The sequence below is a fragment of the Erythrolamprus reginae genome, chromosome Z (genome assembly GCF_031021105.1).
Source record: "Erythrolamprus reginae isolate rEryReg1 chromosome Z, rEryReg1.hap1, whole genome shotgun sequence".
NCBI classification, from domain to species: domain Eukaryota; kingdom Metazoa; phylum Chordata; class Lepidosauria; order Squamata; family Dipsadidae; genus Erythrolamprus; species Erythrolamprus reginae.
This window is the reverse complement of record NC_091963.1, coordinates 117,300,540-117,312,829: the sequence shown is the minus strand read 5'-3', so window position 1 is coordinate 117,312,829 and position 12,290 is coordinate 117,300,540. Positions and strand designations below refer to the sequence as shown.

The window sequence follows — 12,290 nt, the reverse complement described above, 5'->3', positions numbered from 1 at the left end:
CTTTGCTCCTTTCCGTTGGTAAATCCTTGCTATAAGTTCCATCTCTTGTTACCCATAATGTTCCAAGAATCAGGGTCCTTTCTGATAGGGGATCCATACTTTAGAGCTCAAATCAGGGAAGAACTATTAATGTTGGGAATGAGATGAGGTATGTTTCAATCAGCATTTTTCTAATTTTGGATTGGCAAGCATGGTGGGTCGTTTCTCCCTTGTTTTATTGTTTTTATTATTTATTTATTATTTATTTATTATTTGGATTTGTATGCCGCCCCTCTCCGAAGACTCGGGGCGGCTCACAGCAAGTAGTACAAATCATAAATAATCCAATCAGTTAAAATATTTAAAGCTTTAAAAACCCCATATACTAACAGACACACACACAAGCATACCATGTATAAATTAAACATGCTTAGGGGGAGATGATTCAATTCCCCCATGCCTGACGGCAAAGGTGGGTTTTGAGGAGCTTACGGAAGGCAGGAAGAGTAGGGGCAGTTCTAATCTCCGGGGGGAGTTGGTTCCAGAGAGCCGGTGCCGCCACAGAGAAGGCTCTTCCTCTGGGGCCCGCCAACCAACATTGTTTAGTTGACGGGACCCGGAGAAGGCCCACTCTGTGGGACCTAATCAGTCGCTGGGATTCGTGCGGCAGGAGGCAGTCTCGGAGATATTCTGGCCCAATGCCATGAAGGGCTTTAAAGGTCATAACCAACACTTTGAATTGTGACCGGAAATTGATCGGCAGCCAATGCAGACTGCGGAGTGATGGTGAAACATGGGCATACCTAGGTAAGCCCATGACTGCTCTCGCAGCTGCGTTCTGCACGATCTGAAGTTTCCGAACACTTTTCAAAGGTAGCCCCATGTAGAGAGCATTACAGTAGTCGAAACTCGAGGTGATGAGGGCATGAGTGACTGTGAGCAATGAGTCCCGGTCCAGATAGGGCCGCAACTGGTGCACCAGGCGAACCTTGGCAAACGCCCCCCCTCGCCACAGCTGAGAGATGGTTTTCTAATGTGAGCTGTGGATCGAGGAGGACGCCCAAGTTGCGAACCCTCTCTGAGGGGGTCAATAATCCCCCCCCAGGGTAATGGACGGACAGATGGGATTGTCCTTGGGAGGCAAAACCCACAGCCACTCCGTCTTATCCTCATGATCAAAATGCAGAGCTCTTTATGAAGGAGAGATCTCTGAGTTCAAAGAAGCAAGCTAGAATTTGAAATTCAATGCAGATGAAAACACTGGTAGAAATAAATCAGCATTTACTTCAGTTACGTTTAATTAGCTATTCTGGATTGTAGTAGGAATTCCTTTCCTTAAGGCACTGTTGAATTTATAAGAGGTAAGACTCAAACATTGTATGGATTCTACCTTTCATTTAGAAGTCCTTAGACGGAATCCAAATGGGGAGAAAAAAACCTGGGTAGTTGAACACTTATTTTTTTCCTAGACCTGATCAAAGAAAGTTATATGCTGTTATTTTCCAATTTGCAGAACCCAGAGATAAAATTTATAGTGGTTTGAATCCTGACATATTCTTTCCTCTCCAAGTGTGACATTGTGTTTCTATTTTGATCAGTCATGAGTGCATCTCCAGACTTCGCTTCAATAGCAATAATTAAAACTACTTGATGATGTTATTTGATGGTGTTCATGTGTTGTATTTTAGTAATCCATATTTTCAAGGACAGGAAGATTCTGTCAGTATGAATCACTCACAATCCACTTCATACTTTTAAAAGCACTTGAGAAAAAGACTATTGTGTTCTTCATTTTAAGAGTTTACAGCCTAACCAAGTTATAACTTATACTGACCTCATTCAGATGTAATTCTGAACTTCAGATTAATACAGAGAGCCCAGGTAAGGCTGGAAAACTTGTATGTCTTTTCAGCTTTCTTCCATTTTGATTGTGAAGAGGCAATTTTTCTTTTCAATATACAGTGATCCCCTGGTTATTGCGTCCCCGACCATTGCGAACAGGGTAATTTGCGATTTTTGAACCTGGAAGTCAAAACACCATCTGCGCATGCGTGCCCTTTTTTCTATGGGCACGCATGCGTAGATGGCGCCGGGCAGATCAGCTGCTGGGCGGCTTCCCTGGGTCTTCCCCCTCTTGCTGGCGGGAGGGCGAAGCCCCCCCCAGCACCCGCTCGCCCGCCCTTCGCCCTTCGCCCTTCGCCTGGGAAGTTCGCCAGGAGTCAGCGGAGAACGGCGCGCCTGTTTTAAAACGATCGGAGCCGGCCGGCTCCGATCGTTTTAAAGCAGGCGCGCCGTTCTCCGCTGACTCCTAAAGCGGGGAAGTTCGCCAGGAGTCAGCGGAGAACGGCGCGCCTGTTTTAAAACGATCGGAGCTTTCCAATGAGTCCCGAAGACAAACGTCAAACTTCCGCGTTTGTCTTCGGGACTCATTGGAAAGCCGCACGGGTGTTTTAAAACGTCGCCGCCGACATGGGGGGCTTGCTAGCACCCCCCCAAACCCGGGTTGGGGGTTTGGGGGGGTGCTAGCGAGCCCCCCATGTCGGCGGCGACGTTTTAAAACACCCGCGCGGCTTTCCAATGAGTCCCGAAGACAAACGCGGAAGTTTGACGTTTGTCTTCGGGACTCATTGGAAAGCCGCGCGGGTGTTTTAAAACGTCGCCGCCGACATGGGGGGCTTGCTAGCACCCCCCAAACCCGGGTTGGGGGTTCGGGGGGGTGCTAGCGAGCCCCCATGTCGGCGGCGACGTTTTAAAACAGCCGCGCCGCCCCCAATCTTCGGCTCCTCGCTAGCGCTGCGGAAGTTAAAAACACCATCTGCACATGCGCAGATGGTGTTTTTACTTCCGCAGTGCTACTTCGCGAAAACCCGCTCGTTGCGGGGGGTCCTGGAACGGAACCCTCGCAACGAGCGGGGGATCACTGTATTTGTTTTTATATTCAAAGTGGTATAAAACATTTCAATTACACTTTATGATTTTGGCTTGTTCAGATAAACTGATGGGTTCATATATGAGACTAAGAAACAAACAATGAGTTACATCCTGCTGAACCATAACCTAATAAACTACATTATCATTATTGATATGTGTATGAATCAAATAAATGAGTTACAACTAATTATAGGCTTGTCAGAAGATGAGAGAATAGATTCATTAAATAGTAACAATTCAGTATTATATCTGAAAATAATGTTGCGTCTAATGATCAGGATTTTTTATATGACCATTTTTATTGCGTTTTACAAACTAGTTTATATAAATGCTATCAGCCAGTATTTAAACCAGTATTTGGTAGTTTTTTATTTTAGCTATTATCCCAGACTTCCATTTTCCACTTTTCATTTACTTAAGGACACCTTTGGATTATTTTTCAATTTCTTATTTGTGTATATATTTATAATATTATATGGCTGCCCATCTTAAGCAATTCTGAGCTGTTCACAAGAAGTCAGAAGTCCTGGAATTTGGCAGTAGTCTCCCATCTAAGTACTATCCAGATCAGAAGTTACTTAAAAAGAGGCCAAATATGACCAAGTGCTTTTATTTCCTAATATCATTCTACATCATATCTTGCCTTCTTGATTTTGCTATTTTTTTCTGAAAGTATTGGTACAGTCAATAAAACCTAGAATGACAGGTAGTCTCCAGGGATAATGTTTATGTCATTCCTAATTCCATCACCCTTTTTGCAGCTTCTTGTAAAATAAATTGAAGTCTGAGAAATAATGTTATTTTGTTATCAAATTGAAGTTTCTGACTTTTAAAGCAATCTTTTAAGAATGCTTTCGGTGTCTGTATTTATTAAACCTAAATTTATTTTTCTGTGGTTACCATAGTACAAATAAATGGTGACAACTGATATCCAGACAAGGAAACAATAGCTTAGGGAATGGAGAGAGGAAGAGCATGGGCTACAGTAGAAATATGTTACATAAGCATAAATACACAATGAAAAATTTACATTGTGGACAACATAGGGATACAGAGCCGAAGATTGATTTTTGCCTAGTAAGAGAGCTAACCACAGAAATAACTGGAAAGAGCATAATTCCTGTTAAAAAAAAGTTATAACACCTGACAGGTCATTAAATAATAGATGAAAACAATACAAAAAGAAGCCACAAACCAATAAGATCGAGAGAAATCTACATTATTACAAAATGCAAATATGCTCTGCAAAAGCAAACAAGGACCTCTTGAAGGACATTGCAGAGCACTAATATTACTATTATTATTATAATTTTTTTTGCATAATCTTTTATTGTATTTCAAATGCTAGAAAAGTAGGAGGCAAGACCTCAGATGATTAGCTGAGTATGTAATAGAAATGGGAATGGAAGTTCCATGGTAGTTTTATTAGTCGAGACTTCTAGATGGCTAAAATCCTGTAGAGAGAACCTCAGTTATAACCTTCCTATCACTCAGGTTTTATAGAGCAACAATTACTGCTAGAGAAAAATTGTTAATTGGCGAAGACAATATTAATTCACATTTTCCAGCTTTGATGCTATAATCTGTGTTTGAAAAATAGTGCACAGTAACCTGTAAATGCATGCCTGGATTTTGTATGTGACATTCATGAACAACGTAAGCTCAAGTACGTTCACAATTGTCTTTGGTGGTGGTGACCATCTCCCTGTTTCTCTTCGCAGCAGCAGCAGGAAATGTTGGCAGCCAAGCGTCAACAAGAACTAGAGCAACAGCGCAAACGAGAACAACAGCGACAAGAAGAGCTGGAGAAGCAGCGTCTGGAGCAGCAGTTACTCATCTTACGCAACAAGGAGAAAAGCAAAGAAAGTAATAAGTTTTAATTGCATTGCACTGCATTTATTGGAATGATTTCCTGTTTATATTTCAAGGACTGGAAGAAGAAATTAGAGAGGAGCTAGAGGATTATATTCTCCTATTCCCCAAATACCATATAGAGAAGCATATTTGAAAAAAAAAAAATCTGCATGGAACTAAACTCACTCAAATAATTAAAATTGTCCTCACAAGTATATTGGCAATATAAAGTAAATAAATAAATGAATGTGGCTTTCAAACCAAAGTTAGATGACTTCTTATGGCACTTCCCTTTAGATTGTAGAGTTTAAATATATATATGTATATATTTTTTTAAAAAATTAAAAATCACAAATTTAATTTTTCATAAATTTGCAATCTTTGGGAATTTTTTGAATAAAGATGAGCAATCATTTTCCCTTTGAAGATTAAATGAAGCAATGTATGGTGAATTGAGCACCATGGTTGTACCTGTAGTCAATCTTGCATATACTCAGGCACATAAATGCATTTCTGTATAGTCATAAAATATACACAATTTTTTTTTCACTCTGGAAGGGCAGATTTGCCACTTTTCTCTAGCATGACTGGGCTTTTGACAACTTACAATTAATTGTGTCAACAGTAACGTGGGGATGGGCTGAATTGAGAGATCTCACTGAGAAACCTCAAGGGACGAACTGGGATTGTATAACATGCTTAAAGACAATAAAATTTCAGGCATTTTTTGGATGTTATACGGTGTCCGACTTGGCTCTTCAATTGATGTTGTAACCTCCACCTCATAATAAATGAATAAAGAATGATTTAAAAATACAGTAAATGTAGCTCTGTGATGGAATTCTTCAGGAATATGTGAAAATGATGTGATAAAAATTCTTGCCAGTGTGCTTAGAAAAAGTGGATCCCCCCCCCCCTTTTGTAAGCTTGATTGATGCTGGGTTTTAAAAATAGGTTGTTAGCCTGGAATACAAGATGAAAAATCTAGTGTCCCTGAACACATTTCACTGGCATACTTGTGAGAATTGAAGGTCACATATTTGCATAGCCCTAGATTAGGGAAGGGAGATAACATCTCAACTTGCCTTTAATGTTTTCTACCAGTGTTTTTCTATAATTTTTAAAGGTGCTATTGCAAGCACTGAAGTGAAGCTGAAACTTCAAGAGTTCCTTCTCAGCAAGTCAAAAGAGCCAACTACAGTGGGTGGCTTGAATCATTCCCTCTCCCAGCATCCCAAATGCTGGTAAGTCTTTCCTTTGTCTCTAGGACAGGGTTTCTCAATCTTGGCAACTTTAAGATGTATGGACCTCAACTCCCAGAATTTCCTAGTCAAGCCCGCTGGCAACAGAATTGTGGGAGTTGAAATCCATATACCTTAAAGTTGCCAAGATTGAGAAACCCTGCTCTAGAATTTTCAACTAAATCTGATTTAGGACAGGCTGTGCATAGAGTTGAGTTTCAGTTCTGGAACAAATACTTCAATCACAAACATGGAAGATCTATCTAGCCAATAGGCAATTGATATTTGCTCATGTATATCCGGCAATAGGAAAAAATAGGAATATGTCTTTCATTTTAAAGGACTCAATTTTCTCTAAATTTAACTGTGTTTCTTGGGTTCTTCTTCAACAAATAATTATATTTACATAATTATATTACGGTGGGAGGTAGTTCATTCATTCATCTCGCTCAAAATAGCGTTTTTCACAGTTCCCTCACCAGTATGCCAGCTTGTGTGTTTCTTCTGTGTATATATGTATATGTCTGTGCATGCAAAAGCAAATTCTATTTTTGGATAATGAATTGTGGGGGAATTGGAAGCGTGAGAGACTTTCTACTTCCTTTTCTGTTCACAACAATAGTACATCTTTGTCTAATTTGTATAGCATCTGGTCAAATCTATTTCTCAATTAAACTAGCAATTTTACTGAAAATATCACTAAGTCCTTTCCAGTCTTACCCAGTTATGCCTGTACTTATTTTCATGCTTCTACTATCAAGTAGCTTTCAGGGTTGTTTTTTTTTTTTTAATTGCTATTTTACAGAAAAGGCCTTAGATTTCAATCTGAATTGGCTGGTTGACAAATGGATACTCCATGTTGCTTGATGAAATGGTATTAATATTGATCAAATAACCAGTTAAATTTTGGGCTGAAGATGTGTATAATTATTCAAAGTCAGTGATTATTCTCTAGCCAAAAGGGGAAATGGAAAACAAAAAGATTACTGTGATCTTCCTTCCAATCTTCATTTTTACTTCATTCTTTACCAAATTAAGAATCAATGTACCATTTTCAACTCATAATTGGTTAATGAGCATTACAGAACACTTTCATCAAAGTTGAATCAAATGATAAAAGAATTTCAGGTTATACATAAAAAATAAGTTGGTTGAAAAAATGAATGATAACTGAATCTATCTGTATTAGAGGCCTTTCACTATTGAGTATACTCTGCTCTGATTGTCCTTTTCATTCAATGAAATTTAAAGAAATGCCAAGTAACAATAAGGTAAAAGTGCAATCCATTATGAATGGACAATGCAAAAGGATATTTTTGGAAGAAGCAGGGGTAGTTCTCCTTTAGCTACCACAAGTGTTATGAGTAAGTTGCTAAGCGCTGTGGTCACTATGTAGAAAATCATTGATTAGCTTGCAATTTACTTCCACTTTCTTTATTATCTCTGTTGCAAAGTGCACAAATGGTGATCTTGATTGTGGAGTGCTGCAACTCATAAATTTGAAGATTGATTAGAAAGCTGTTTGGTTGTTTTTTAAAAAAAACACAGTTGTAAATTTTAATGATTGCTAAATGAAGCAGTTAGTAAGTGGCTGACAATTACTTGTATGCTAATTAGTGTACAACTATATCTTTCTTGATTTAAATCTTGATGACTGGGGTTATTGGTTTTTCTTTGTAAGCTACCCAGAGACACCAAGAGTGAATTGGGCAGCCATATAAATTTTCTTAATAAATAAATGAACCTGGCCTTTTTTTTCTTATATGTGCAGGGGGGCTCATCATACCTCATTGGACCAGAGTTCCCCTCCCCAGACAGGAAGCCCGGGAACACCAGCCTCTTGCAAACTACCTTTACTTGGCACTTATGATAGCAGAGATGACTTTCCACTCCGGAAAACTGGTTAGTAAAAATCAATAGTTGAAGAATAAAAAAGAGACAAGAGGATCAATTTTGCATGGCTTTCTGCACCTTTAATGTACTAGCTTGTAAAGACAATGCTGAGAGAGCAAAGGAGAGCATTGGTGCTGAGAGAGTAAAGGAAAGAAAAAATGATTTAATCTGATGAACTACAAATTAAGAATATTCATTAAAGTGTGTTATAAAATACTGTATTTACAATGTGAAAAACTCAACTTCTGATGAAAAATCAACCTCACGTACCAAATCCTCATTCTGCTAAAATATTATTATGACATGAATTCTAAACTTACAGTAGAGAACTGGATAAACATACTGTGAAGACTGACTTAATAAACAGCCTATTTTTAGATGCAATCAGTGGTCCCTTGCAAGAAATCAGCTGTTTAGATGCTAATTGTGTAACAGCTCAGCTGGTTTTTGCAAAAGCTTTTTTTTAAAATAGTCAAACTAAGTTGGAAAAAACCAGCCCAGCTGCTATGTGATATCAGGAAATTTTAGAAACATAGGAAGGTGCCTTATGCCAAGTCTGACTGTTTGTCTTCCTAACCTAGTGACTGGCAGCATGTACAGTACCTAAAGTTACCTCTTCATCTTTTTGACTGGAGAAGCTACTGACTATCTAATGGCATTCTCCCCATTGTTCTCCCCACTCCCAGTCTGTAGGTATATTTTGTGGTTATTCGAATCTTGCCAAGATCTTTACTTGGTTACAAATTAAAAATATACAGTTTGAAAGAATAAAAATCTTGAAAAGGTGGTGCAAAGAAACTAGCCAATTTCTGTGTTATAGTTTCTAAAATGAAAGATTTGAATAAAATGATAGTCCATTTGTTATTGTGTGATTGAATATATACTTTCAAAGGACATATAGAAATGGTATGTAGCAAAACAATGGAATTTGCAGCTATCAGATGATGCAATAATGGGCACTAAGTTTTCAGAGAGGGAGCTGAACAAATTTATAAATGATCAGCTATCCATGGCTGCTTGTCCTAGTAGCTACCGTATTTTTTGGTATATAAGACACAATGACGGTCAGTGAAGGGCGTTCTGAGCGAAGCTGCCTCAGCTGGGAAGAGGCAGCACCTGCCTGGCTCCTGCCACAGCCGCTCGCCCAAGCTGCTTTTCGGCCTACTGAGAGGGCTCCTCAGTCAACATCCACCAATCTCCTGCGGGGAGGGAATTCTGCAGCTGGTGCCCTCTGCTCTGAACGCCCAATGCCCCATCCATCCCTGGGACTGAGCCTCCAGCCAAGGGCTGCCAAGTAGCCTTGGGGACAGCCGTGACTGCTGCTAACCACTGCCTAACTTCTCCCCATGCAACTTTCAGTGTATAAGATGCATCCAGTTTTTCACACACTTTTTTGAGGTTAAAAAGGTGCATCTTATTCATCGAAAAATACAGTTTTTACTATTTCCTTAATCCCAGAGAGAGGTTAGCAATAGGGGAAGAAAACAACAACTTTCTTTATTTTTTAACTTCCTGGATGCATTCGGATAGCTAGCGGATGGACTAGATGGATCATAAGCTTGATCCAACAGGGCTCTACTTACTGTTTTATAACAATGTAAGAGCTGAATGAAAAAAGTTGTCTGTGTAGAGTATCTTCTAGATTTCACGGAGGGGGAGGGGGAGGGGGGTTATCAGGCAGAGGCGGATAAAGTCCAAATAAGCGTAATCCACCTACACAAGGCTATCAGTCCTGGTCTATCACTTGAAGGATATCTGTGTTGTGGAGGAGAAGGAGAAGGAAGAAAAGAAAAGTCTTCTGCTCAGATTCTTTATTTCTTATTGGAGTCATCCCAAGTCTAAATAGCATGGACTTTGACATTTAGCTCACTCTTTCTTGAAGCAGTACGACTGATCTGGTAAATGAAGCTGCTTCTCCTTGCTACAATTTGCTTCCTTGCCTAAGTCTATTACAGTGAATACTGACCACCTTAGTTTTCATTCTTGCCTGCCTTTTCTTTTCAGCCTCAGAACCCAATTTAAAAGTGCGCTCAAGATTAAAACAGAAGGTGGCAGAGAGAAGAAGCAGTCCTCTGTTGCGGAGGAAGGATGGGACAGTCATCAGCACCTTCAAAAAACGAGCAATTGAAATCACAGGTGAGAGAGAACATTAGCCCAGCTAAGTGCAAGTATCATTTGCTTTTTTATAAAAGGTGGATGAAACATTTAATTCCTCAGTCCTCTCCCCAAGTATGTCAAGAAGGGAGAAAAATGACTGATTAAAAACTAAAAGTATGCTCTGGTATGCTACAAAGCGTTGGATGAAACAGGATACTGGAGGTCAAAACATTTTAATTGAAGAAGAAATTTGGCAAAATAGATGAAACAATAATTTGTTGGAGCCATGTTTTCCTAAAGAATGGAACTACAGTGGTGCCTCTACTTAAGAATGCCTCTACTTAAGAACTTTTGTAGTTAAGAACCAGGTGTTCAAGATTGTTTTGCCTCTTTTTAAAAAACATTTTCTACTTAAGAACCCGAGCCCGGAAAATATTCCCAGGAAATTTGAGAGTGGCACGAAGGCCCGGTCAGTTTCCTCCCATTCCCCCTTTAATTCTGGCCATCTCGGGCTTTTCTGGGCTGCCAGAGGAGCCTTTCGGTGGTGTTTAAGGAGGCTTTGGCAGTCCAGAGCAAATGAAGCATTTTCCTTTCTCTGGGTGCTTGGAGAGGGAATAAACCTCTGCCAGCGCCCAGATAAAAGAAACACTCCCTTCGCTCTGGGCAGCCATGGAGTCACCACAGCAAAGGAAAGGCGACGGCTACAAAGCGAGCGAGCGAGAGGAGAGAGGAACCCTTCAGCATGGGAAGGAACAGGTAGCAGCAGCAGCAGCCTGTGTATGAGAGGCAGTGTATGGGAGAAGCCTCCTCAGGGTGTTTAGAGGCGCGTGTTCCTCCTCGTTGCCTCAAAGTCCCTCTTTTTTTAAAAAAAACCTTAAAGTTTTGGATTTTTTTGATTCCCCTCACCTCACCTTCTTCCTTCCACAGAGACTGTCCTCCTCCTCTTCTTCTTCCTCCTCCTCCCACCCAAATTCCAAGCTTTTATTTCTTTCCTAATGTGTTTGCACGCATTATTTGCTTGTTCATTGATTCCTATGGGAAAAATTGCTTCTACTTAAGAACGTTTCTACTTAAGAACCTGGTCATGGAACAAATTAAGTTCTTAAGTAGAAGTACCACTATATAGAGAGCCTTGTACAATTTTGCCTCACTTTCCTCGCTCTTCTGTTTGAAAGATGGGAGTTTTCTGTTTTAAACTATATTTATTGAGCAGTGATAGCTTAGCTAAGAGCACTCTGCTCAAATTACCTTGTGATGATACGAAACCATGTTTTTCTTTCAAACATGGATTGGTGGTGAAGAAGCTGGAATCAAAGTTGAATTATTTTTTTAGATAATTAAAATAAATTTTGTTTATTTGGCTAGTTCCAGTTTATTTGTCTGCCATTTTATTGTTAGTTATTTATGCATTTTTGCAGGTATATTAGAGATTTTAAAGAGGCTCAAAAATAAATCTGAAGTAAAGTATAAAGTATATTAACCATGGCTAAATTCTCATACATGCATCCAGTCCCTGGACCCCCTGACAAACATGTTATCAAATTCCAACATAACACTAACTAACACTAATTACATTTTATTACATATAAAATTATTGGGTCAGGAGTTTGGATCTGACTAGAAATCTAGTCAAAAGGGATGACAATAATTCAGGCCAGAGAATATGAATGTCATAAGAATTATAGCATTTCTTTTTTAAAAACCTGAAAGAGGAAGAAATGTTTGAATATTTTTAGTTTAATCTTGACCCAATAGTATGATAGCATCACTCTCATTAAAATGATAATTATTCAAAGGCCACTTAAATACATTGCATATTTTGCAGTCTAAGAGGAGGGATGGGTGAACCTAAGAACATATATATAAGGGAGCAGTGATTTCCCTCCCATATTTAGATCTGCTGGCCCGGGTGCCTTGACAGAAAAACATAATTATAATTATATATAACTAAATTCTTTAATTTAAGGAGTTTTTTATTTTAACTGGGAAAAGGGGGTGCGTGGAAGATTGGCATTTAAGCTCACAGCAACCTGAGGCTCCTTCTTGGAAACTAGAGAGTTCCCTTTGATTCACTTCTATATTTATAAAATATATAGAAAGGTGAATTTGAAATATCAAAGATTTAAGCTAGGAGTATTCATGTCTGGTGGAATCATGCCTTGCATCCTTCTCTTTTTTAATCAATTCTGACAAAACAAGGAAATCTAAACATTTTGATTAGGAAATCACAAATAGAGGTAATAGTTTACAGAACCACAAATGGAAGTAATAGTTTCAGGAACCTAACTTAAAAAT

The 12,290-nt window shown here is 39.2% G+C and overlaps 1 protein-coding gene across 10 annotated transcripts in view; it reads left to right on the top strand.

The window, feature by feature from the left end:
* HDAC5 (histone deacetylase 5) overlaps window positions 1-12,290 on the top strand; it is a 148,742-nt gene that overhangs the window by 96,916 nt on the left and 39,536 nt on the right. For 6 of the 10 annotated variants that reach the window (XM_070727694.1, XM_070727693.1, XM_070727699.1 and 3 more), the window contains 4 exons: window positions 4,632-4,776; window positions 5,891-6,008; window positions 7,777-7,907; window positions 9,903-10,034. In XM_070727694.1, coding sequence (XP_070583795.1) covers window positions 4,632-4,776; window positions 5,891-6,008; window positions 7,777-7,907; window positions 9,903-10,034 — 526 coding nt within the window. The remainder of the gene's footprint in view (window positions 1-4,631; window positions 4,777-5,890; window positions 6,009-7,776; window positions 7,908-9,902; window positions 10,035-12,290) is intronic. The other 4 variants (XM_070727695.1, XM_070727696.1, XM_070727700.1 and 1 more) reach the window with 1 other exon arrangement.